This window comes from Ambystoma mexicanum, chromosome 10 (genome assembly GCF_040938575.1).
Source record: "Ambystoma mexicanum isolate Mex_15411 chromosome 10, UKY_AmexF1_1, whole genome shotgun sequence".
In the NCBI taxonomy this organism is placed as follows: Eukaryota; Metazoa; Chordata; class Amphibia; order Caudata; family Ambystomatidae; genus Ambystoma; species Ambystoma mexicanum.
Genome location: NC_090932.1, coordinates 1,013,230,920 through 1,013,258,412, shown reverse-complemented (window position 1 = coordinate 1,013,258,412; position 27,493 = coordinate 1,013,230,920). Strand labels below are relative to the sequence as shown.

Sequence of the window (27,493 nt, the reverse complement as noted above, 5' to 3'; positions counted from 1 at the left end):
GTCAAGGATTCTAAAGTCTAACTGTTTCCCAATTGGTGCTTAGAACCTTGGCTAAACGTATAGATTCAACTCAGCTTCTTCCCACTGGGGTGCTCACCATTCTCCCACATATGGAGCTTCTCATCACTGCCGTTGACTTTCTGCGTTAGTTCTAGGACGACTAGACTCTGTCCAATTTTCTGCTTCATTGATTCTCCATCTCTCTACTGGGTGTTGTTCACTAACCTTTCTCCACTCATGTTTTTGTCACTCGTCTCCAGTTGCTTCCCCATCTGTTTCCTCACACACACCTCTCAGTTCGGTACTCCGAGATGTCTCGGCATCTTCCCAGCATCTGGCATTCCACTTTGGCCTCTCGTTCTCATGATCTATGAGCAGCGTCCTACTCTTGGGATGTCTCACCCAGGTGTAGATCTTGTACTCGCTGCTACCCACTAGCTCCTTGTATGATGTTAAGCAATAGTCTAGGTCAGAGTCTGGCCTTTCCTCGTCACCAGTGCTCTACACCATTCTCTGTCCTTCTAGAAGATGCAGAACATCTCCTCCAGACTACTCTGTTCTCTTCTAGTCCTTCCTCTAAACCACAAATCCATAGGACCTCCTGCACGGCCATTGAGGAAAGACTTCCATATGGGTCTGTTTTCTCTGTGTCATCTCGCTGAGATGGTTTCTTCTATGTATATTCAGATGGATACCTTCTCCCTTAACTTGACAATCTCATATTAGTATTTATTTATTGTGTTATAGTTTAAATTATAAACTTTACACACATTTTTCTTTTTTTTTTTTAAATAGCATATAATTTAAATACAAATATAGAAAATTCATATCCTACGGAATAAGGGAAAGCAAAAAAGAACAAAACTAACATGTAAAATCCATATGCATACATTTCATACAATCAACTTAATAGTTGCCTATACAAAATTAGAATAATCACCTAAAGAGTTATACCCAATCTAACTTCAACTCTCAGCCTGATGGTATATAGTGCTGTCAGCAAGCGTATGCTGTTAGAATTCAAACAATGGTGCCAGAACAGGGCATCCCCAATATACATGGCTTCATGGACATAACTGCCAAGGAGGGGGGAAAAAATACTGGCCATCTCAGGGCATTCGGTCAACAGATGCTTTGCCGTCTCCAGCTGATCTTGAATTTTACATAGGCGACATAATCGCAGCTCGACAGCGATCTTATCTTTTCTCCCCATGATCATGATTGTGGGTTGCTGCTCCAATCTGAGCAATAGGATAAACCGTCTGAGTCTTGCTGATGGGCAGAAGTTCAAATATCTCTGGGGTTTCCTGAACTCAAACAATCTGTATTGCACAAAATGATAGCTTCTCAGACTCTTAAGATGTTCAAAATTCTCTAGCCAGTCCCAGAGGTTTATACGTTTGCTCAGCGCTCTGTTTACTTCCTCTGAGTAGCAGCCATCTCTGGATTGCCAACCTATTTCACGAAACAGATTGATCATCTGATCGATAGTTGAGCATACAGAGTGCTCCTTTTCCATTTCCTGATGGACCACTGTTAGTAATCCATTGTTTGCGGCCCGGGTCAGTCTTAGATATAACGAGGCCCGCTTCTTCAATACTAATGCCTTTAGGGAAGTCAGGCCAAGTTCTAACCTAATAATGTCCATAGGGACACAGGGAGGTAAGCCAAGAATATAACGCCAGAATGTACCTTCTATCACCTGTAGCCACTTTAGGTCAGACTAAAAGAGGGCTTCCAGTCCATAAATTACGGCCGGGGCAAAAGCTTGGACATAGAGTTGGAGAGTGCCCCATAAAGTAAAGCCGCCCTGTTTAACTGTAAACCTATGGAACAAGGCAGTCAATTGTGCCTCTCTAATGCATCGAGATTGTTTACAGGCCACATAATCTCCGGAGACTTCAAAGTCTATGCCCAAATAACGGTACTGGGGGACGTAGGAGATGTTCACTGAACCTACTGTAAGTTGTACACAAGATACCTTCTTTTTAGTGTATCTCATGATCTTTGTTTTTCCTAGGTTGATACTAAGGCCATTCTCCTTTGCATACTCCCACAATGCAACTACCGATCTACGCATTCCACTGATTATATAATAAAAAATCACCAAGTCGTCTGCGTACGCTAATACTGGACAACTGGCATTACTGATTTTAGGCGGACAGTTGTTAGCAGCAGTTATAGCATCGGGGATGTCATAAACATACAGATTATAAATTAGTGGTGCTGTTACACAACCTTGTTTAACTCCCCTATTTAGTTATTTTAGGTGTTATTTAGGTGTAAAAGTCTTAGGTAGTATAATAAACCTTCCGGACATCCGATTAGTTGTAATTTTCTCCACAAACGGCCGCAGAGAAATCTATGTATAGGGCGTAAAGGGGGGCCGCCCATCCTCTTAATGCTCTGGTTCGTAATATGTCCATTACCATGATATTATGAGAGGTAGAGTAACCCTGTCTGAACCCACTTTGAAATTTAGACAGTACCGCTGAGCCCTCAGCCCATGATTGTAACTCGTTGAGCAGAAATGAGGCAAATATCTTTCCTGTGACGTCTAGCATTGAAAGCAACCTGTAGTTGCTTGGATCGAGTCTGTTACCCTTTTTGAACACAGGAATTAATATTGCCATTTGCCAGGTACAAGGTATTTTACCTGATTTTAAGACCTTCTCAAATAATATACCCAACAAACTTGCCCAAAACTCAGGGTACGATTTCCTAACAACATTGACCAGTCCATTGGGCCCCGGTGCTCGTGAGGATTTTGTCTCTTTAATTTTATTCAGAATTAGCTCATATGATATAAAAAATGGGGCCTCTAATGGGGGACTACCCAGTATTGTTACTTCATCGTCCTCTGTGTTTCTATTTTCCAGGAATCTTACCCATACTCTAGCTTCGATGGGGTTGACTAAAGCCACCCTCTGTACACCTCGTGCCTCACCCAAGAGGGACCAGATATTACGGGTCTTTCCTTCGCATATGGTCTTAACCAATCTTTGCCAGGAAAGTACCTTGTCCACCCTTTTTTTTTGCCTTGATGGCCGACCTGTGCCTATTTTTAATCTCCCTGATTTTTTGGAAATATGCTTCTCCATGGGCCATAATTTTTTTGGCCTTACGTAGCTCAGCTCTATGGTTACGTTTCATGTCTCTGAACGTTTTATCAAATGGCAATTTTTTCTCATCGCGGCCCCACATCAACCCCATGGGTGCTACTGCGTGTTTACCTACGAAAGCGTGGATCCAATCCTCTATAGGAGTTGATAGACATTGCATTAAAATTAGGCAACTCGTTGAATTCTACTGCCCCCAGAGCTTCTGCAGCGAGTAATATATTTTTGTCCGACCAGGCAATCCTGGTACCCGCTTTATTGGTTTTTACCATACATATATTACTAGATTGAGACTGTTTTCTGGGAATGGCCATCACACATTTTAAAACTGCATGGTCACTCCATTCATTGGGAATAACTGTCATATCTTCAATCAGTTCTTGGAACGTAGGGGATACAAATACATAATCTAGCGTACTACAAGAGGAACCATTTGACCATGTATGTTGCCCAGGATGGTCACTGCTAGTTCTGCCATTAAGCATTACCATATCCCAAGATTCGAACAGGTATTCCCATGCACCGCCCTCAGGGACTTTTTTGTTGTGAACCATAATTCCCTTTTCTTTCAGTTTAGGATTCAACATTTTACACTCCCGCCCCATCATATGGCAGTTTAAGTCTCCAACAAAAATAACCCCAGCATCAGTAGTTATAGACAGCCAATTCGCCAACAAATCCTGAAGCAAGTCTTGCAATTGTTCACTTAACATTGACCCAGGTGGATTATAAATGCTCACCAGCAGGAATGAGCCCATAGAGTCCTTACCATAGAGGATCACTTTGACTGCAAGCATATTGCTTTCAAGATTGCAGTCAATCTGCCGCAAGCCCAAAGTGTTGGTCACCCCTATAACCAATCCGCCAAAAGGCCTGCCTTTGTCACCTCTTTTGGCAGCCGAGTGGTTCAACATGTAACCCTCTAAAATTAGGGGGTCTATGGCCCATGTCTCTTGTAAACAGAAACAGCTGCATTTGTCAAGCAATTTTGTGGAACCCTCCAATGAAAGGAGGTGCGAGAAGCCCCGACAATTCCAAGATAGAATAGATAGATCTCATTGTTTCGAAAGAATCTCCGGAAGAGCATCGACCAACCATTTCAGTACTTGTTGGACATCAGATGCTTCTATCATCTTGCCCTTAGATATATTTGAACAAGCTACTGTTTCCGGGGGAATAGCTACCTCTTCCACCGGGACACTTAGATCTATTTCATTTAGGTCAACATCCACTTCAACGTCCACTGTTTTTAATTACTCTTTATAGTTTCTTAATAGTTCAGCAGTAGCTAGAAACTTACAGTATAATGCAGAGACATTAGGATTAGGACCTTTCAGGGGTTCCACAAATTGAAAGTCATCTGATTATAGGACCCCCAATTGTGGAACAGAGTAAAGTCTTGTCAAAAGTTCAGAGCGTGATAGCCATTTATTGTCCTTACTCTGATATAGATTCTTGATCAGACTGTCGTCTCGCTTTTATTGACCGTAGTGACCACTGCTTTAGTTGCTGAGTCTTCCAGCACTATATGCCATAGCCATGTCAGTGGCGACACTGTTGCACACCTCTTCCACCTCCACAATCTCTGCTTCCTCTTCCAGTTCGTGTTCAGCGACTTGTTCAGGTAGCAGCCAGCTGGTGAGGTAGTCTTCGCTGGCTGCCTTCCTTTTCTTAGCTCTCGCTAATCTTTTCCTACTCTTCTTGGTGGGCATACCCGTCGCACTCTGCTCTGCCGTTGGTGGTAGAATGGCACTGGCTCTTTTGCCCTTGCTTGCTTTTCTTGCTAGCCTCTTCTGTTTTTTGGAGAAAAATGGATCAGGACTGCCCACCTCCTGATCGACCTCCAAATGTTGTTGCTCTTCTATTTCACTTGCTATATGGATAGCTTCAGAGAGGTTTGCTTCTGGGTCTTCTGCAGATATCAATCTCCCCTTATTTTCCATGATTAGAACGTCCGTGGTAGCCAGGATACGCCCCGACATTTTGAGCAAGATCTTGAGCGCAAATTGTAGCGAAGCTACTGATGACTGGATCTCAGCAATCTCGGCTGCCCCTGTGTATGATCTATCTAAACACTCTATTTCGACGTCAGGGTCATCTTCCATTGAGGCAATTGCTAGGTTTGGTGAGATAGATAGTCTCTCCAGTCCTCCTCCCGCCGTAGATGTCCCTGGAGGTGTGGTCGACGGTCTGTCTGCCTGTAATCCACTGTTGTTACTCAGCCTTACTTCAGATTGCGGTGTCATGCTTCTTTGAATATTTAAACATAAGTCTAATAGTGAGTTATTATCAATGTCTTCAAAGTTTAACACACTCAATAGGGCATTTTCACGTTGATTAGGTGTATCTTCTTCAATCGTGGTGGAATTTATTTCCCGAGGAGGAAAAAATGTAGTGATCGCACCTTGATTGACAGGAGAAGTTTTCTTTGCTTTTATTTTATGCTTCGATTTTTCCATTTCAACCTTCTTGTTTGCAAGGCCCCGGTTTGTTGCCCTTGATTTGATTTTCCTTAAATTGTATACGAGGAGATTCTGGTCCTTTCCTGATTGCATTGGGGGGACCACTAAAAGTACCCCTGCAGTGGGACGATCTAATTTCCCAAACAAATCTCAATTTGCAGGTTTCTATCAGCAATGTTCACTTTGCTACACACCGTTATTGTTCCATGTCAGGATCAAAGGCACTAGCCCGCAGTCTCCTAACGTTTTTATAATCGCTGCTGATTCCACAGATGTATAGTCTCAGACCTGTTGCCCCCTCCTAATCACGCTGACCACTTCCGTGGCCACCTCTAATCACTAAATATTAGGGTGGAAGTCAGCAAGGGGGGAAGGAAAAGAAGAGGGCACAGCAGAGAGGAGGGCGGGGAGGAAAAGCCAGGGACAGCGTACAGCCGTTCAGCCGTGTCAAACCACACCTCTGTGAATGCAAACACAAATTGGTTGCATCAAGGCCGCCTCCGACACCAACAAGCAAGCGCAATGTGCTGATTATGTGTGAATCGATAATGCTGTCCACTGCGCAGGACTCACACCAGTACACCAGGGGAGCTCGCAGCTAAAAGAAAAACAAACCACAAGGGAGCAGAAAAAAAATGCTAAGATTCGTGTTCAGGGCGAACCCCTATAACCGTCAGACTCACCGCACACCGCCGCACAGTAGCTACTAGCACCTTCACTGTGCAATAGGGCTTAGACGGGGCGGGCTGGACAGCTAACATTCCTGCTTCACCAGATACTGAATCCCCCGTCAGATACGCGTCAGGGTAGCATGCCGGTAGTAGTCCACCGCGTTCCACCATCCCCAGTCCGCGTGTCTGCGGTGGCCGCCGTGCTCATACTCAGCCACGTACTCAGCCACACAGGTTTGCAAAAAAACAGAGCAGTCCCAAACGAAGGCGCCTCCGCACCGACACTGAACCTCTTCACACTAGAGAAAAGCTCCTTAAAGCCAGCGATTCAAGCCGCACTGCAATAGAATGTCCAAGCAAATCTACTGGCAGCCGCTTCCGACTCTGAGACAATCTCATATTGGGAATCAAAGGGAGTGGGTAAGTGGAACAAAAAAATCTTCATTCACTAGTTTTCTTCCACTTTTCTTCCAAGTTCAAATTTAGTAGTTCTAGAAACTACCTAAATGTTCACGTATTGTTGTCTTTATTCTCAAACAACCCGACGAATTGCTTGTGAGCCATGATCATATTGAAATGTCACCCTGCAGAGTAATCTGAGAGAACTTCTACTACCCCTTAATGGCCTAGCATTCTTACCCAACAGCGAGTTTCTTACAGAGGCAGCGTTCAGATGATAAAAAGGATGGGTACGCTTGACTCGATTGGCCATTAGAGTAGCCCCTCTGGTAGCAAGTCTTCATATTTAGAGTAGCGGGATTCCCTCCGACTCCCAGCATTATCACCTTAGGGTATGAATGATCGGCCTACCAATGACCCTGGAGGTTTCTATAACGGCCTTACTCCTGGACTCTAGCCCAATAGTGTGTGATTAAACGTACCTTCAAGACTGCTGGCCCTCAGCAGCCTTGGTCCTTCCCGCCAGTCCGCCTCATCGAGTGCCGCACGGTCTATCTCCCATTTCTCCTAGAACACTTCCAGGGGAAGAGCTCTTAAGCATCGTTGTATTACAGTCATCTCTTTGTTGGGTATGTGGTTTTATAACATTAGACTCTAAGAACATGGATTTAGGGACTTCAAAGTGTCCTGTTAATTGTTTTTGGTTGGGCACAACGCTATTAGTTTAAAGCTGTTTTGTGTTTTTAAGTGCCCGTATGATAAGGGTTTGCTTCCGGCAGGGCTTTAAGTTGGCTGGGGCTAGCCAGGGCTGAGTACTTGTAGTCTCTGGAAACTTGGATCGAGCCAGCTCTCCCTCGGCTCACCATCCCACCAGCGAGAAAATAAACTTGTTTTTGTTGTTGTTGTCCATACTGGGAACTCGAACCCAAGCCCATGGCACGTCACACTGTGCTATTTCAGAGATGCTGAAAGCCTTTCGTTTCATTCAATAGACTGCTTGACACATAAAGCTTGTGTCCAGCAGTCTTTTGAATGATACAAAAGAAATCCATCATCTACGAAATTGCACAGTGCTCTTTCATAGGTGCTGGATTTCTTAGTTTCATTCAATAGACTTCTTGACACATAAAACCCTGAGCCAGCTTTATGTGTCAAGCAGTCTATTGGATGATAGAAACATAATGCAGCATCTCCCAAATAGCACAGTGTGATGTGACACAGGCTTGTCATCGGCAGGACTTCGCGTTGAATACCCAGCACGGGACAATAAAATAAAGTATTTCCTTGCCATTTCTTTTTTTTTGCATCGTCCTGTTCTGGCGATTTGAATGCGAGCCCTACTGCCGACAAGCGAGTATCGCACTGCACTGTGCTATTTCGTAGGTGCTGAAATGTTTTAGTTTCAATCAATAAACTGTTTGACACATAAAGACCTTTACGGGCTTCAAGTGTTAAGCAATCTTAAGTGAAACAAAATATATCCAGCACTTACGAAGTGACACTGTGCTTTTTCGTAGGTTCTGGAATCTTTTTTTCCATTCAATAGACTGTTTGAAACATGAAGCCTGTCACGTCAAGCAGTCTATTAAATAAAACAGAAGTGATTCCAGCAACTTTGAAATAGCACAGTGGCTGTGACACTGGCTCGATAACAGCAAGACTTGGGTTTGAATCCCCAGGCACTGGTAATGTGAAGAAAAAAAAGAATTGTCAGTTGTTGCTGGTGGGGGGGATGGAGCCCTGGCAGGGCCCTGGCTTGACCACAGCAGCTTTGGAAGACTGTTGGGGAATGGCCCTGGCTAGCCTAGGCCCATGTAAAACCCTGGTTATGGTAGGCCGGGGTGGGAGATGGAGCACAGAGGGAAAGTGTAGAAATGCTACATGTGATATAAAACTGCTCTGCCAATTAGCCGAACTGTTAAACTGGGTCTTTGGCTCAGCCTTTGGCACAGTGCAAGAATGCATCCACTACAGGGGCCTCTGTTTGACCTCATGGTCACAGGTTTGAGCCCTGAGAGGTCCACTCAGCCTTTCACCTGTCCAAGGGTGATAAAATGAGTACCATTGAGTTGGGTAACAATAAACATCTGTTGTCTGCTCCAAGATGCCCCTTTGGGGGTGAACGTGTGCTTTACAAATACACCTGTTATGTTATGTTATGTTAAACCAGTGTCCCAGGCCTGCCTTGAAATACCTGGGGACTGGCTCCAGGTTCAAGGATGCGTCAGGCCACAGAATGTTCACTAGACATTAGCGAGAGAGGTTTCGTTTAGGCAAGTAAGACATGTGTGCTGTGTGCACTAGGAAATTGGAATTCATTCCAGGGACCCAGGGGCTTTTATGTCTGACTTGTATCTCATCAATAGACACTTTCCACCTAGGTAAGTATTCATTTAGATTTCTGCTGACATCAATGCCTTGGCATTTAAAATTCTGTCTTCATTTAACTTCCACCTGCAAACCACAGGTTTATACCCAGTGAGGGATGATACAGTCTTTCATATCCCTGCAGTGAATAACGGCATAACCATTTGGCTTGGTAATATTAACAGGTCATAGGTTTGAATCCCGGCAGGGCAACTCAGTCTTTTATCTTGTGTGGATGCAGTCAGTACTATTGGGTCGGCTGATAACAACAACTGCTAATAACAGTGGACGATGCATCCAGGCACGGATAATCCCTCCCCATCACACTTAAAAAGCATTGAAACCAGAAACCTTCGCACACCCACGAAACAAAAAATGAACCAAAAGTACTTTCTGCTTCAAAGTGCAAGGCCCGCTCCTTTTGAGGTGAAATGCCTGCCTCGCTTCTCTCTGTGGCTGCTGCTGGACAGCGTGTGGGCATTTCTCTTCTATTTTGGCTTGGGTCTCCTGACCACCTCCAGCGCATCCCTCTGCTTTAGCAGAGACACGCCCCTTCCTAACTCCTGCTCTTATCGATTGTACATCAGGCTAGGGTGAGCAGATTTTTAAAATAAAAAAACGGGATGGAAAATCGAAATAGAAGTAGGACTACAGTGTTGACAGACATAAACACAAAATAAGGACTAAAACACAAATAGGAGTCCAATGAAACGGTAGTCCTACTTCCATGTTGGCAGCCTTTCCGCACAAAGTACATATCTATTGAAAGCTCACAGCTCTCATTGGAGGAAAAAAGCCATGCAGGGAGGGTATGAAACGTATGCGAAACCCAAGCATGACAACCCGTGACCGGACGGATTTGTTCGAGGGTTACCGCATAAATGCCAACACTCCCGATTTACGTGGGAGAGTCCAGATTATTCAATGAATAATATTGCTATTTTTTACTTTCTTACTCCTAAAATAATTCTGACCCCATAGCAATCTAATGGCAGACTTCAATTCTCCGGTTTTCTGTGACAAATTCTTACTCCCTGGTGCTCTAGAATGTTGGCAGAAACTTAAAGGCAAAAACCCGGACAATAGCCAGATATCCCCAAATCCCGCGATGGGGTTTCAAAACTTTAAAAAGTCTCAGGACGCCAGGACCAAGGGCAAAATACTGGGACAGTCCTAGTAAAACTGGGACGTCTGGTCACCCTAGATCGGCTAAGCCAAGAAATGTGTATTTGGCTCCAATTGCTTCTGACAACACGTTCAGCACCAACTTTTTATATATGGCAAACCAAATAGAAACTGTGACAACATATCTGCTGCCCCTTGTAATTTTCTTGCTTTGCATGACTGCCAGAATGCAGATATTTAAATGAGAAAAAACAGATGCCCTTGGCAGAGCGATGCACGTGACTTGTAAGGCTCCACCCCGTCCCTAAAACAGAAGATCTTGTTGCTCCTTACTCTTTTTTGTGTGTGTAGGGATATATAATTGGAATCACAGTGCAATCATAATGTGTAGATCTACATTAGCCCTGTGTGTGTTGTGTAATGCAACATGCATGCAGTGCCGCTCTGAAATGTTGTGTGATGACAGTATAAGTGAGATGCAATAGAGGATCCATGTGTACTTTCGATGGATGCATTTGGCATTGCCTAGAATTATAGATGGGTAGCTGTCAACTATGGGGATATATTCCACTGAGAGGTTTTGAGTGACAGCTGATAGCCAACAAGAGCAAATCCAGTGGAGCACACCCTGCAGTTGCAGGCTGCCCATGTCTTTAGACTGCATATGGCCCCTGCACCCCATTTCCAGTCCCTGCACTGTCCCCATGGACTTGAATTGCAGGGGCTGCAGAGGTAAGACACGAGGGAGGTATGCACACCATATAAAATGCGAGATTTGCATGAATTCCCTCATTCTCTTCTATGATGTCACAGTAGTAGGCTCCACCATTTAGAAAAGGACATCATGGGGCGTGGCTTGACACGGAGGCTGATGGCTGCCTGATTTTGCATCTCCTGACAGTGACTCCTTTCTTTCAACGCCTGCGGCACTATATAACTATTTAAAATACCTTCCTTCACAGCAGGACAGTGTATTTCTCTTGGGGCTACGAGAGATACCATTCTCTTTCGTTTTGCTAGTGCTTTTTGTTGGCATTTTGTGTTCCGGAGTTCTGATGTGTCTTCCAGTTGACAGGAGCCGACGCAGCTGAGGAGAATCTCGGCTACCTCTTCAGAAAACACTGCTGGGTTCCGAGTCAGGCCTCTCGCACATGCCACCTGCTGGTCAAATAAGAATTAGCAACAAACAAAGTGAAAAGAAAAGAAATTATACGGAGAAACAGATAATATTTTCTTTACTACATGGCACCATGCTGCAGTGAGAACTTTTATTTTTTACTCCTATTGTATCAATTTGACGAAGCTGCTCAACATTCCTCCTAATCCATTGTGCTGCAAATCTGACTAACATTGTTACTCTTAACTACTGATATCAATATTACCACAGATACTTTCCCTAGCCAAAACCCTCATATCTCTGAACATCACAACTGACCATAAAGAGATGCAGCATGGACTCCCTGTCAGCCTCAGCCACATTAAAAAGGTCCAAAAGTGACTCTGCTGCTCAATAAAATTCCTCCGTCCCCAGCATAGAATTATTATTACAGGAAATAAGGTATCTAAAGCCTTTTATAGAAACTACCAGTTTAAAACTACAGCAACTTGATGACAGGTGGTGTGCTTTTGAACATAGAATGTAGGAGGTGGAAAAAAGAGTTGGCATGGTGGAAGATCTCTCTCCTAGAAGGACATCTCTTGAAAGTACCGTCAAAGAACTCCAAAAACAAAACACAATGAAGAACTCGAAAATCGAGGAAGAAGGAACAACCTCCGTATCACAGGCCTACCGGAAGGATGTGAAGGAGAGGACTCCATCTTGTTCCTGGAGAAAATGCTTTTGGCCCTTCTCCACATTCTACCGGACATCGTCCTCAACATCCAACGAGCGCACAGAATTGGGCCTCTCAAATCTGCTCAGGCTCATCATCCCATGCCACATACTCTCATTTTTTTGCTACCGGAATATACACAGCTACAGTTTATTATGTCCAAAGCTAAGGAAAAAAAATCTCTCATCTGGCAAGGCAACATAATTTACATCTCTCAGGATGTCGCTCAGAGAACAGCACAGCGGCACAAGGAATTCCTCTCATACCGTCCTGCCCTGAAGCAGTTTAACATTAGATATGGTCTCTTCCATCCCTGATCTTTCAAAATCACACATAATGGGAGAACATCTGTCTTCAATGATCCTGCGTACTTCAAGTCTTTCATAAGATCCCTTAAGGCTGACTGTATGGACACTTCTACTCCACCTATGACCTCCACCTGTGGCACTTGATTTCCCATTCGGATTATTTTATCTCATTGTTGTTCTGCTCCTGTTTTTGCTGTGGGCATTGACTTCATATGCAATCTCTCTTCATAATGTTTGCGGGTGTGTATGTTGTGATGCGGTTACCCCTCATCCTGCTGGACTCTTTTTGAAGTCCGTCCAGGTGTCACCTCGCTCTCAACTTCGCTACGTTCACTTTTTTGTATCTTCCTGACATCTATCTCATCTCCTACCTATAGGCACTTTTTATTCTTCTCATCTTTCTCTACATTTCTTATTCTGCCAGTATGTTATACAAATGTCAGGTCTGTTTGTCTCCCCAGTTCCCTTGTTTATCCTCTCTATGTGTCGAGTTGCCTCTCGTGTGGCATTCTCTATTGGGTATTGCTTCTGTACAATTGCTATGTTTTACATCTATCGTTTATATTTTTCCTTCAAACATCTGTTTTAGTTAATGAATGGATTTAAATGAATTTCCTGGAATGTGAAAGGGATCAATAACCCCATTAAGCGGTGCAAAGTTCTCTCACACTCTGTTGCCTGCATCCAAGAAACTCACCTGTCCATGATCGAATCAATGAAACTGTAATCTCTCTGGGTTCAAGAGGAATGCGCCAGCCCTACCCCAGGAAAGAAAAATGGGGTCGCCATACTCATCAATAAGAACTTTCCCCACAAGATCATTGATCAAATGACTGTTAACAATGGGCAGCGGGTGTGGGTTAAGCTGCAGATTGGGACCAACGTTATCTATATCATGAATATATTTGGTCCCACCGGACCAGATCCTAATTTCTGGGACTTGGTGAAAGAAAACATCTTAAAATCTGACCTCTCTAACCTTGTTGTGTGTGGTGACTTCAACAATGTTCTTGAGCCATTCATGGACAGAAGATACAAATGTGTCTTCCAAAGCTCCAAATCACATGATGCATTCATTCACTGCAGCTCAGAGACAGGTCTGGTCGATACATGGAGACTTTCACACCCCATAGACTTTGACTACATATTTCACTCACTGTCCCATGACTCCTTCTCACAGTTAGACTACATCTACGCTACCAAATCACTGTGACACACTATTCTTGACTCTCGTATAGCCAATATTGTTATATTGATCATGCTCTTGTGGTTACCACCTTTGACTTTCTTAATATCCACAAACACTCCAGCAGATGGCGCTTTACCAATATATTGTCACAAGATGATCAATTTATTTAGTCATTCACCAGCTTTCAGCAGCAGTCCTTTGTAGATGACAGGGATGAAGACACCTTTACAGGTAATAACTGTGACGCTTTTAAAGCAGCACTGAGAGGCCATGTCATTCAATATGTTAGTAGAAAGAATACACAAAGGAATTAGATGATTTATTTCTTGAAGTCACTAAAATAGAGAAAGCATACTACGAATTCCCATCTCAGTGTAAACTTTGTCATGTCCTATCATTACGTATGCAAATCAACAAGAAACTTATAGAACAGGCATCCAATACCATTCTAAGATTCAAATCCAAGATATATCAACCTCGAATAAAGCTGGGAAAGCTCTTGCATCTTACCTAAAATCACTCAAAGAAAAAACATTAATCTCACACATCAAAAACAATATGGGCACTACCGTTACTAAATCAGATGTGATTCAAGCAGTATTCAAGACCATTTACTCTGACCTCTACTTCACGGACACTACTACCACTCCTACCAGCCTGCTCTCTGTCTTTCAAAATTTCAAAAGAGACTCCTATCCCCAAGTAGATCTCAGCAGCTTTGATTGCCAAATATCCACCCAAGAAATCACTCAAGCTATCAAGGATCTAAAAAAAGGCAAAGAACCCGGGACTGATGGCCTATCTCCTGAGTTCTTCCATCGCTTTTCCAACATCCTGTCGCCCAAACTCAAATCACTCTTTACCTACTTCTCTAACAAAAAGTCTTCCTCTGGGTCTTTCGCTGCGGCTACCTTAGTTCTCTTTCCTAAAGCCCTAAAAGACTCTGATCTCCCCAAAAACTATGGGCCTATGCCCTTAATAAATGTCGAATGCAAGATATTCACAAAGATTCTTGCTAACAGAATCAAATCTTTCCTCGTCAAATTAATTAAAGCTGATCAGATAGGCTATGTAAAAGGGAAAAAATGTCTTAGAATGCAAGACTCTTACTAGATGCCATTAATCGTATAGCGAAAGAGAAAACAGACAAACAAGGCTATGCTGCCATTGCGATTGATCCTGAGAAGGCCTTAGACCGAGTGGGTTGGGAATTCTTGTTTCAATCCTTACGCTAGCATGGTTGTGGGAAGGGTTTTATCTCGCTGGTCAAACTTCTATACTCAAATCCCAGATCTTCTATCTTCATTAATGGGCAATCTTCACCTTACTTCCCCCTCAATCGGGGCACAAGACAAAGCTGCCCACTTTCACCTATCTTATATATCCTATCTCTTGAGCCTTTATTACAACGTGTAAGAAACGATACTCAGAACCCAAGAGTTACTTGTGGCCAACAGGAATTCAAAATAGCGGCATACGCTGATGACATCCTCATTCTTTTAAAAAAAAAAAAAAAAAAAGATCATATTCCAAGTTTACTGTCAGCCCTAAATTATTTTTCTTTAGCCTCCGTATACAAAGGAAATAAAGATAAATCAAAGATCTTTCCTCTGAACCCTTTCTGCCTCAAGCATGAAATTGATTTGTTTGTCTTCAAATGGTGTGACAACTCACTTAAGTACCTTGCCCTTCCTTATACCTCTTCCACTAAGCTCACCATTCAACTGAATTCTTCATCTTTCCTTCTCAGTCTCAAGCAGCTTTCCCCTCTCTGGTCTCCTTTATATCTTTCTTGGTGGGGGCGTCTTGAAACTATCAAAAGGATTCCGCTTTCTTTATCCTTCTTTTCTGCAATCAACTCTATCCTAATCAACTTTTTATGGGGCATCGGCAAAAACAAAAGAATTGCCATTAGTAAGTTCAAAGCCTGCTTTGAGCATGGTGGTGTCAAATTTCCAGACTTTAAATCCGACCACAACGCATTCCTAAATAAACAATCATGCATCTGGTTCACCTCCTCAGAAGCAGAAGACCTCCCCTCCGGGTTTCTTCTTGAAACAGAATTAATGACACCCATCAAAACCCATGACCTGGTATATATATTTGTATCTCTTTCTTCTAAACTATCCAACCTGATCAAGGTGGCTGTGTCCGCCCTCAGAACCTTCCTATTCCAATTTACTCGCTCGCTGTCTCTCAAATGTTCACCTTTTCTATGGAATAATAAACATATCACATGCAATCACAAGACTCTTTACAGGAAATCCTGGATCATCCAGGGTATTAGATCTATTCATCAAATTTACCATGCCACAGGTTGGGGATCCTTCCAAGATATCAGAAAATCTTTTCCCTTACCGTCATCAGACTTTTGCTTCTATAACAAATTAGTCAATGCTTGCCTCGATAACTTTGATAATTTCACCCAGAATGAGCTCAAACGCAACCCGCAAGCATCCTGCTCATGACCTCTTCTCCCAACATCAGTGTGGCCCAATTCTATAAAGTATTAGGTGCCAAGAACTCCCTGACTGATAGATGGTCTACCCAAGTTCAATGGAAAACAGATGGTGGGAGGCGGTTTGATGATAATACCTGGGAATTACTCTGGTCTAGGCTCAAAACTATCTCCACTGCAGCCAACATATTGCAAAATGTATTTTTCTTTATCCACAGGGCCTTTATAACCCCAATGCGTCTATTGAAAACTAAGTTTAGCTCAGATGAAAGCTGCTGTTCTTGTGGTGACACCTACGGATCCTACCATCATATGTTTTTTCAATGCCCCTTTGTTCAATCATTCTGGCGAGAGGTATGGTCTCTTTTGAACACCATTTTTGAGGTCAATCTCCCCCTTACATTATCGAACATACTCCTATGGAGTATTGCCTTCGAGAACTGGAGGAGATCGCACTCTGCCTAAAATCTCTACAGTCTATTTATTGCTGTCGCATTAAACTCATCACAGCTAAATGGAAAGATTCCAAAAATGTATCAGTAATTGGTTGGTGGAACAATGTATATCACATACACAGACTAGAACACTGTATGGCAATGCGTCTCAATATGAAACTCAAACATGATGTTAAATGGTCCCTCTTCACTGAATACCTCTCCTTTCATAATATGTCAACGCATGGTTTGTGAATATCTTTTGCTTTAATGTTCCAAATATTTGATTACATGTACACTGCTTTTAACTATACCCAATCAATTCTGTATGCTCGAAACATCTCTCCCCTTCCCTTCTCCTTCTGTTCCCTGTTCGTCCTTGTTTGTCCTCCTCCTGTTCGTCCATTCATAATGACTACATGCTGATTAGATCATCCTTCTCGCTTACCACTATAGCTATGTCACATTGCTGTAATACCTTCATCATTGGTAATTTCATTTACTCATGATAACCTATCAAAACGTTTGATCTAATCATTTCTTTCACTGTTATTATTATCAAATGATCAATAAAAACCATTAAACAAAAAAAAAAGAAAAGGACATCATTGTTAAGCCATAAGCAACATATAGGCCTCTGTTTTGCATTAGACAATTTTGCTCCTCCTCCTCTGCCCATACACTGATAATGGCAGCATAGTTGGCAGGTTTTCCTGTGTCATCAGGGTCAATGGCTTGTGCTTTATGACCATGGAGAGTGTTGGTGGAAAATCTTTCAAATAATCATAAACACTGGCAATTACTTAGGTAATCCGCCAAACCATTGTTTTGTTAGACCACGTTCCATAACAGAAGGCGAAAACCATATTCAATTGTGGCCTGGTCCGACCCCAAATAGGGAAGTCCAAACAGAAACCTTTTTGTTATGTCCACTTTGCACGAGACAAAAAACAACCTCAGACATGTTTCAATCTCATCAACCATCATCAGTGATGTGTAGCTTGTGAATCCAGCCCAGCCAGCTCAGAGCCCACATCTGGTCCTGCCCATGCAGCTTAGGGCGGCCTTGCAGCTCTGAAAAGGGATCGGTGAAAAGCTTTAAACTTCATTTTACCCAGTGGAAATTGCTCTGGACAACCCTCCCAGCAATGGTTTTAAGACATTAAAGTAAAGAAAAGTGAAATCTGTCTTTTTAACTAAGAGCACTTTGAGCGCCAGCACTTGATGCTAATAAAGGAAAAAAGTGAATCTGCGACTTCCAGCCTGCAATTAGTAGACTCAGCTAAAAAGTCAGGACTGAAGCAATAGGACACTCGGAGTTCAATGTGAAAATGGAGAATTAAGACAGTACAAGTCATAACTCTGGTGAAGACCTCGATACTTCAAGAGTCTGCTTGAACCCCTCGCAAGTCCTTCACACAACCGCACATTGACTACATCTAGTACCAGTCTTTGTTTTGCTCTAGAAATTGCAATGGCGCACTCCAGACCGCAGGGCTAAAGCGAGATGCACAAAAGAGCGTCAACCGTAGGCCGAAACACTGTGAGCCCCACTTCAGCCCTCAGGGCAGGGACCTGCGCCTTCAAGGAACAACGTCATCAACAGTAAGGTGGGGAAGGGAGGGTATCCTGAAGGCTAGAGTGGTGGGGGAAGGTGGGTGAATTGACCCACAGCAGAGAGGAGAGTGCGAGGGGGGGGGCGCTGACAATGGCCAGGGAGCAAGGGCAGAAAAGAAAGCAGAACCCTGCAGGGGGCAGATTTTAGTAGGCAGCATTCTGCAACGTCACTCTTGAAAGAGCGATACTTGAACTTGAAGTCTTGCTCCTAAACTGAACTGTGCATTCCTGACATTTCCTCACACACTTGCCTGAGCATTAATCTAAACGGAAGAAGCACGACCCCTGCTAGCACAAAACCTTTCCCTCTTCCTCATTCCAAGGTTCTTTCTGCCACCAAATGGTCCATTCATTGGTTTATCCCTCTTTTCTATCTCCTCCCTTATTTCCAATCCGCATACTGCAGTTTGGTGAAAACATGGCGGGGCCACAGTGCGCCACCACTCGAGTAAGGCTATGTGCTGTAAGTCACTGCGGTGGTGATGGCTGCAGTATAAATACTTAATCACATAACATTTTGCAGAACTCAAAACTTAACTAAATCAATGCACCCTCTTTTCCTCCCATCCCACTGTGCCTCGCATGCTGTGATCTACTTGCGCTTCTGATCTTTGCATCTCCTTTTGCAGGCGTTGACTTGGTGTAAGCATTTGTTTCACCTGCACTCTCTTTTCACTGCTTGACTTCTCTCTCCACCTGCAGGTGTTTCAGCTTTGGTATGGGACCTAACGCCTGCCGGCGGCTTCTGAGGGGTGTGGCGAAGGTCAGCGGGGGTCGGGCGGAGTTCTTCACGGAGGGAGAGAGGCTGCAGCCCAAGGTAAGCTCCTATCTCTTTCCTTAAGACAGCTGTAGGAGTAGAGGGAAGCGTCCACCATAGTAGACCTCAGGGAGGGAAAGGATGGTTTGATGAGCAGGAGCTAAAAGGGAACAGGAGCGCCACTGGGGAACCAGGAGGTAGTAGATCATGTGTCAGAAATCTAAATTCAACATCAGATGCAAATTACTGCTGAAGCTTTTTTACCCTACATCCCACTAACCGGAAAATGCTCTCTTGATTGTTACAAATCATCTGATTGGCCCTCACCAGGTCTATACTTGGCCAGGAAAGACTCATCTACTGTACTCCATTCAGAGCGCAGTGGCATGGAATTCCTTTCCTTTCTACCCCGGCCGCCATGGATAGGGAAGAGGGACTATGTGCACTCCCTTCGCCCCGTCCCATGGTGGCCATTTTCTTTGCTTTCTTTTTTTTCAATCTTTTTAGGGGTCGCCATGGAAAGCGAGAAGGGACTAAGGAGGTCATTACGACCCAGGCAGTAAGTACACCAACTTTACCACCATGGTGTAAACTATGTTTACACCATGGTGGATGGCGGATTTACTGCCCCATTCCAAGGTGAGTGGGGCGGTAAATCCCCATTTCCCATTTACCCTTCCCCATTCCCATTTTTGCCCCATAGGGCATAATGGGAGTGGGGAAGGCGCTAATTACGGCACCGTAAATTACGGTGCCGTAATTAGCACCAAGGCGGGTTAGCGCCATGGATTTTAATGCCTGCTAAAAGCAGCCGTTAAAATTGGAATCAGGCGTTAAAGGCATGGTCTAGTAAAAATTTGTATTGTCCCAACGGGTCGGCCATGTTTTTTTAAGCCTAAGTGGCTCGATTTTAGAAAACTTTCCTATGGACCTTACCCGAGTTTTCGTCCATTAAACGCACGCGAAAACAAGCACCAGGGAGCCGCCATTTTCTGATAATCCTATCTTTTCCCCGATCGCCCTGGCTGACCTGATTTTGCGGCACTAAATCAATTCCCCCGCCCCGGAGCCTGTCATCAGCAGACTCGTACCGCCCATTTCCCAACGCCAAAGCACATCTCGTGTCAACATTCGCTGCGCTTCAGCTAATGACGTGTCGCCATGGAAATGGCAGGACGCCTCTCTCCTCAATAAGTATAAACAGACCGTTTCACAACACACAGCAGCCGATTTTCGATTCCATTCCTCTCTCTGTGTTACTTTGAGTATTCTGTGACTCGTTTCAGTGCTCTGGTCAGCTACCTTCGCCGCTTGTAGCCCGTGTGAACAGATACCAGTACCACCGCTATCAATTATTTTAGTTTGTTTAACACACAATGGCTACAATAATGCCCTACATGTACGAGCCCGAGTATACCGAGGAGGAACTACTGGAAAGGGAAGCACGCGGAAACGATGGGGATTCGGACGGCAGTTGGCAGGACGAATCAACAGATGAAGAGTCTGGGCCTAGTCGAATGGACGGCATCTCCACCTGGTGCACATGCAATCGTTGCGAGCTAATGCCACCGAGGACGAGAACTGCTGCTGCCGAGAAAACTCGGGATGCCTGGCCTACATTTCGGAAGGCGAGCCACGACCGCAATGCATCACCGAGCTGCCAGACTTCAGGGCAGCCTGCCTCACACGGGCCGTGTTGAGAATAATGATGGTGCTTATGCACGAACTTCGAGCAACTGTCGGTCCTCGTAATCCGAGTAACGAGAAAGTATACTCTGCTTGTCATGCCACTCCTATTTCATGTTCTTCTACTATATCCAAAATTACATCTACATATCATTGTAACGCATGTAAGTCATTCAATAGTGTGCATTGTCTAGATAGCATTTGTCCGTGTAAAATGCCATTAGTTACAAGAATTGTCATTGACAACAAACGTTTATTAAACTTATCTGGGTCATTTAAAAACAGTTTGTTTCATTCCTTTTCACAGGTGGTACAGGCAGGTGGCCTATCGTTCCTTTACATGGTGGCTTCCCGGGAGGCTTGGACACTGCGTTCGAAGAGTGATACCCGCCTGTGCCGTTCGTGCCATTAGAGAAACGTTCCCAAGTGACAGCAGTCAGTACAGGGGATTTTCTCTCGCTGTGCTGCAACCTGACCTGTATAATCTTTAAAGTCTTGTATTTTTGTGTCATGAAAATAAGATACAAAATAAAACTCCACATATATTTTAACAACGTTTGTCTCGATTTTTTAAATGAATCAAGTGTGTCTCCATTCAAGGATGGACGTCAGACATCTCTGCTCTAAATGGGTGAAGGTCTGGTTGCTGTGAAGCAGGGTGGTCACTATCTATCTAAGCTAACATAACATATTCTCGATAATGCATGCACTAAATAACACTTGTTCAAAGTCTTTCAGTAGGTTATGTCTCTATAAAAGTCACACATATATCTATACTAACAATTACCATTGGATTATACAGGCCTTAGGGTCTTGACCACTATAATACACCGGTTGAAGTGTGGGTCTGTGCTCACAAGAATCTCCGGTATGTGGCATTTGTTATTGATAAGCAACGATATACTATCATTGATATAAAGGCGATATACTGTATATTGATATAAAGGCGGTTCGCGCCGGTGGATGCGCGCTGGCATGGGGGGCTGTGACGGGCGCAAACGGCCAAGGTGGCAAACTACATGTACACTTCAAAAGGTGTCCCACGCCAAGGGGCCATTGTTCACATGGCCTCCTCAGACCCCGTGTCTCCAGGCAGGCCTCCCCTGAGGCAGGCCACCCCCCTGCAATCCACATAAGTGTGTCTCCATTCAGCAGTCTTCCTGTGCCTTATCTGCACTCCACAGGGCCATCCATCCCACCCCCTCTATCAAAGGCGGTTCACACCGGGGGATGAGCACTGGCATGGGGGGCTGTCAGGGGCGCGAAAGGCCAAGGTGCCAAACTGCATGTACACTTCAAAAGGTGTCCCACGCCAAGGGGCCATCGGTCACATGGCCTCCTCAGACCCCGTGTCTCCAGGCAGGCCTCCCCTGAGGCAGGCCGCCCCCCTAATACCACGACATACATACGTCATTCATTCACAAACACACCCCAGTTTCTAATACTTTAAAAAACACTTGATATGTCTCATGAGAACATCTTTGTGCTTTGCAAGTCAACTCTTGAACGTGCTACCTGGGAATCACTGAGATCTATGCTAATCTGCTCGTCGTCGTGCTATCCGTGAACTTCTGTGACCGCTTTGAGCATACCCATCAGTGCGCTACCTGTGGCCATCCACCTATTCTCCCGCAACATACTGCTCTGCTTGCTGAATCCATCTGTTTGTTGGTCAAGGTAAGGCCATGTATCCTGGTCATATTTTGCAGATCTTTTAATTTCTATCTATTTTCGAGTAGAGTACACAATAGTGCTATGTTCATTGGTCTCATTGGTATTGACTTGAGTTTCCATTGCTATGCTATCAATAGATCTATTTATTTTCATCTGTGACTATTGTGATTGAATTGCATCCTTTGGGGGTCCAGTCAATAATGTTAGCATGTTTCCTTCTTGTGCAAGACAGAACATCCAAGGGACGAGTCACATGTTCAGATTTCAGTCACATCAATAATACATTTCTGCAACTTATGCAAATACTAAGCAGCACATAATGAACTGGTATAGTTCCTGAGACCAAAACAAACCTTGCATTGATCATTGTATGATTCATTTACTTTTGTATCAAATCTTTACTCTTGAAGATTGTGTAATAATGTCGATATTTACTTTTCAGATTTATCAACAATGCCTGCCTGTTCGATTAGCGGTTGCCCTTCAAAGACCCATGCGAAATCTGAAGGAACTACAATGCATGTATTCCCGAAAACTGTTGATCGAATAAGAGAATGAGTCAGACATTGCGGATATCCACTGGATGAGCTGGAAAGTAGAGTCCAACAAGTCTTACAGGACAAGAGGGGTGATCGATACTGCATCTGCAGCCGGCACTTTTCCTTGGACATGTACACAACTTCTTGGGTAACAAAGAAGAATAAACGGCGAACGACACGGAAATTGTGCGAAAACGCTATTCCCACTTTATTCGTCCACATTCCGCCACGGGTGAGTCAAGTGTCCGGATTTAGCTTTAGGCCTTGCGGTAGTGTGTAGCCGAATGGATTAATAGATATTGTAGGTGTTCTATCCCTTGTAATAATTTCGATATTGATATGAGTGTATAGTTTTTTGAATAATGACATTTATCAATATATTCTTTTTCGATTTCATAACCCACAAACGCAATGTATATATATATGGGGACAGGGAACTGTGCTGTATTGAGCATTTTTCAAGTATTCTGTCGGCTTACATGGCTATTTTTAATATTGGCATTTCATTATCAATCATTAATTGACCTTTACAACTTCTTGACTATCCCTTGAATCTGAAGCAAGAACATTCTACATCCTTGACGTGGTTACAGTTATCAACCACTTCTAGCGCGTATCAGGTAATCTTACTAGGCTAATCCGCTACATACTTGTTTTATGCATGTCAAGTAATAGTTTTATTCTATCGTGTAATTATTTTACCGAATGTTTGGTTACTGCTTTCCAATTAATATACACCTTAGTTGTCGTCCCCTGGTGTTTGTTTTCAGTTATAATTAGTGTTATCCATACTAATGCAAGTACTGTCTTTCAGGGAGATGCTGAAGCGTCCGCCACATCTACAACATTTCTAGATGTTTTTCAACATCAGGAGGTATGGATACTGACAGCTCCACCGAGCGTCATCATCAGAGCTGGAATTCTTGTTGTTTGATTGTTCTACACAATGTTTCATTCGTGGTTAGCCGTTGATATGTACCTGTGCTGTCGACCCCAGGTGTGTGTTATGTTTTCACAATTGTAATCCTCACTAATGCAAGTACTATGTTTCAGGCAGTTGATGGAGCGTCAACCCCTACACTTGATGCAGAGCCTGACATTCAAGTATACGAATCGGCGCAACAGCTTTCGGAAGTGCGCACTACATTTGCAACATCCATAGATATTCTTCAGCAGCACGAGGTATGGATAATGACAGCTCCAGCATGCGTGATCATATAACGTGATTCCATTTGCTATACTTTCTTCCCTATTAACGCAAGTGCTGTGTTTCAGGGAGACGACGGAGCTTCCACCACAATCACAACATCTCATTTAGATGATGCAGATGTAAAGGAATCGTTGAAATAAGTCGATGAAATGTGATCATATTTGGATTTTCCTTGATTCTTTTGGACAATGCATCTTTCGCGGTTATCTCTTTATATGTACCTGTGCGTTCGACCCCAAGTGTGTGTTGTTTCCAATATTGAAAACCATACTAATCCAAGTACTGTGTTTCAGGGAGACGACGGAGCTTCCACCACAATCACAACATCTCATTTAGATGATGCAGATGTAAAGGAATCGTTGAAATAAGTCGATGAAATATGATCATATTTGGATTTTCCTTGATTCTTTTGGACAATGCATCATTTGCGGTTATCTCTTTATATGTACCTGTGCCGTCGACCCCAAGTGTGTGTTGTGTTTCCAATATTGAAAAGCATACTAATGCAAGTACTGTGTTTCAGGGAGATGCGGATGCCTCCTCTCCAATACAACCATTCATGGCAGTCCATGCAGAGCCAGAGGTATGGATACTGACAGTTCCATCGAAATAGATCATCACTGGTCGAATACTTGTCCTTTGATTGTTGCACACAATGTTTAAATCGTATTTGGCTATTGAGATGTACCTGTGTGTTCGTCCTCACGTGTGTTTTATGCTAACAATATTTTGATACATAGTAATGAAAGTACTATGTTTCAGGGAGACGATGGAGCCTCATTCCGTGCTGTCTATGCGGATACAGAAAATATAGTCCTTGCAGCGCAAGAGGAAGGGAGGACATGCGGAAACGAATCGGAGCTACAGCGTGCAGATGTTGAAGGTCGAGTCAAAAAAGTTGCAAAGAAAAAAAAACAAAAAAAGGTTAGTTACAAACAGTTCATAACTTTAAAAAAATGTTTGTGCTGGGGACTATTTTATGTTTTTTTTCAGTCAATTCTACTACACTCCATCTTGTGTTTAAACTGAACATCCCTTTTCCAATATCTCATCCAGTTACCCGTGGGTGTCAGAACTATACACACACAGACAGTGAAGCGAATGAGAGATGTGGCTTGCCAGACCGTGTACACTATGGAGGAACTATTAATTGATGCGAGGCGTGTTCAGGCTCGAGATGCTCATGTCCAATGGCCAGAACATGAATTAATTGTGTTTGGAGACTACAGCAAAGTTGCATTGGACCATAGCTACAGTGCGACCGCACCACCACACGAAGATGTTATTGAATGTATTGAAGATAGCTCTGAAGTAGTTGCAGATCAATTTACACAATCTACACCCGCACAATATTTGCCACCAAAAAACCTGTCGACATTGTTGTGTTCTCCCATCAATGTTGAAGTAATAGATGTTGAAATGACAGTGAATGAACCAGCCGCAGCATCCATAGATGCATCAGAACTTGATATCAGCGATATTACTTTCCAATGTGTTGAAATCTCCACAACGTCAAAGGCCGAAACAACGTTGACGCAGGATGACAGTCTAATGAAAGACAGCAAATACATTGTATTCGACAGTTGTTTGATGGAAATTATAAGTATGCTGAAATGTGTGCATTCCATTAGAGGGAAAGTATGTGGGAAGCCATTGATTAATGTGACTCGTCAAATAAAAGGCAGTAACGTCAAAATAAATGCCGCCTGAAGATTAAATCATAGGTTCTCATCGTCTGCACAACCAATGCTGGGGAAAATGCCAGCAGGCAATCTACTGTGTGCAGCTGCATCACTTTTTAGTGGCTCCAGTTTTAGAAAGTTAGAGGCTTTCTTTCAGTTTGTGGGACTCCATTTCATTTCTAAAGCGCTGTACTACACATACCAACGTGATTATCTGTTTCCGGCCATTAGTGATGTTTGGAAAATTGAACAATTGTCTCTAGCAAGTACATTCGAAGGCAAACGATTCAGGCTAGCCGGCGATGGACAGTGCGACAGCCCTGGATTTTCTGCCAAGTACTGCACCTACCACTTTCAGGACATGGATAGTAAGAAAATTGTGAGTTCGGTGGTCGTGCAGGTAACACAATGTACATCGTCAGTGGCCATGGAGAAACTAGGTTTTATAAAATCAGTGGAATATCTACAATCGAGGGGAATGCACATCGACCTCATAGCCACGGATAGACACGTTTCAATTGCCAAGACAATGAGAGAGCAGTTCCCACATATTAAACATCAATTTGATGTATGGCATCTTGCTAAATCAATCAATAAGAAAATCTCGGCTGCAGGGGAAAAAAAAGGTTTTGAAAGTATTTTGCAGTGGTCACATTCTATCACCAACCATCTTTGGTGGAGCTCAAAAACTTGTGAGGGGTCAGTGGAAATACTACTTGAAAAATGGCAGTCACTGATTCACCACTGTACCAACTTTCACCGCTGGACAGCAAATGAACATTTCCACCAATGTGAACATGGCCCTTTGTCCCCAGAGGAGGCACGGAAGAAGAAGTGGTTGATTCCATCTTCACCGACACACAAAGCCATTGAGAAGATTGTTTTCGACAAAACTCTATCAAGAGATTTGAGAGGACTGACAGAATTCTGTCACACAGGAGATTTGGAGGTGTTCCACAATATGTGCCTAAGGTACACGCCAAAGCGCTTGCATTTTAGCTTTCGGGGCATGAAACATCGCACTCTACTAGCGGTCTTGGCCCATAACAGCAATGTCGGACGTGAACAATCTAGGACTAGGGGTAAAGTAAGGATGCCTCGCTACACTAAGGTGTTTTCAAAACGAAGCAAGCAGTGGGTGATCAAACCAGTCTATGATGAAATGCAGCTCGACTTTGTGAAAGGCCTTATTGTTGCTGTGTTAGAGAAGCACAGATATGGAATTTTGGACATTTCTGTGCAGAGCAGTGATCCATTGCCACGAACATTGCGACTGTGCCATGCCCACCCGATGCACAGCTGATTGTGAAGTACAAATCCTGGTTTAAATAATTGCAATACGATTGTCTTTTTGTAAAAAAAAATGTTATTGTACACTGTACCCGTAAACCTAACCCCTACCTTCACCATCATGGGTGGCGAACAAGCTGGGTGTCATCTTTGAATTCTCTATATTCACCTCACATATGTGAGGTATATGTGTGTATATATTTTTCTCATGTCGCATCTCATGTAAATGTAAATGCTGCGCACTGTTAACGGAGGGGAGGCTTGCGTATTGCAAATAATAAAACAAACAAACAATAAATCTCACTTTTAACTCAACTCCTGTGGTACTTTATACTTTCCCTGACCTTCCGCCAAAAATTAAATGTCTCAATTTGGGCTGCAAAGCTCGCAGACAACGGGGACAAAATTGGGGCACTTAGAACGCGCCAGCCAAGCGGGCCGTGGCATTTGGGAGAGAAGCCAGTTCGCATTTGCACATTGAGGCGCACTACATAGACGGATTCTAAACTTCAAGTTCTCATAGATGCCTATACTACGTGATGTTGGAAATAAAGAATGGGAAGGACAGCGCCCAGATGAGGCCCACAAGTCGCACTGGAAGTATAAGGGTCTATTGTTTTTTGACCTTGAGACAGGGACCATGCCGAAAGAACTACATTTGAAGGGAGTGCGCA

The 27,493-nt window shown here is 43.5% G+C and overlaps 1 protein-coding gene across 4 annotated transcripts in view; it reads left to right on the top strand.

Moving 5' to 3' along the window:
* The window catches only part of VWA5B2 (von Willebrand factor A domain containing 5B2), a 967,193-nt gene that overhangs the window by 490,393 nt on the left and 449,307 nt on the right, over positions 1-27,493 (top strand). For all 4 annotated transcript variants that reach the window (XM_069618816.1, XM_069618815.1, XM_069618818.1 and 1 more), the window contains exon 11: positions 18,684-18,798. In XM_069618816.1, the coding sequence (XP_069474917.1) occupies positions 18,684-18,798 (115 nt within the window). The remainder of the gene's footprint in view (positions 1-18,683; positions 18,799-27,493) is intronic.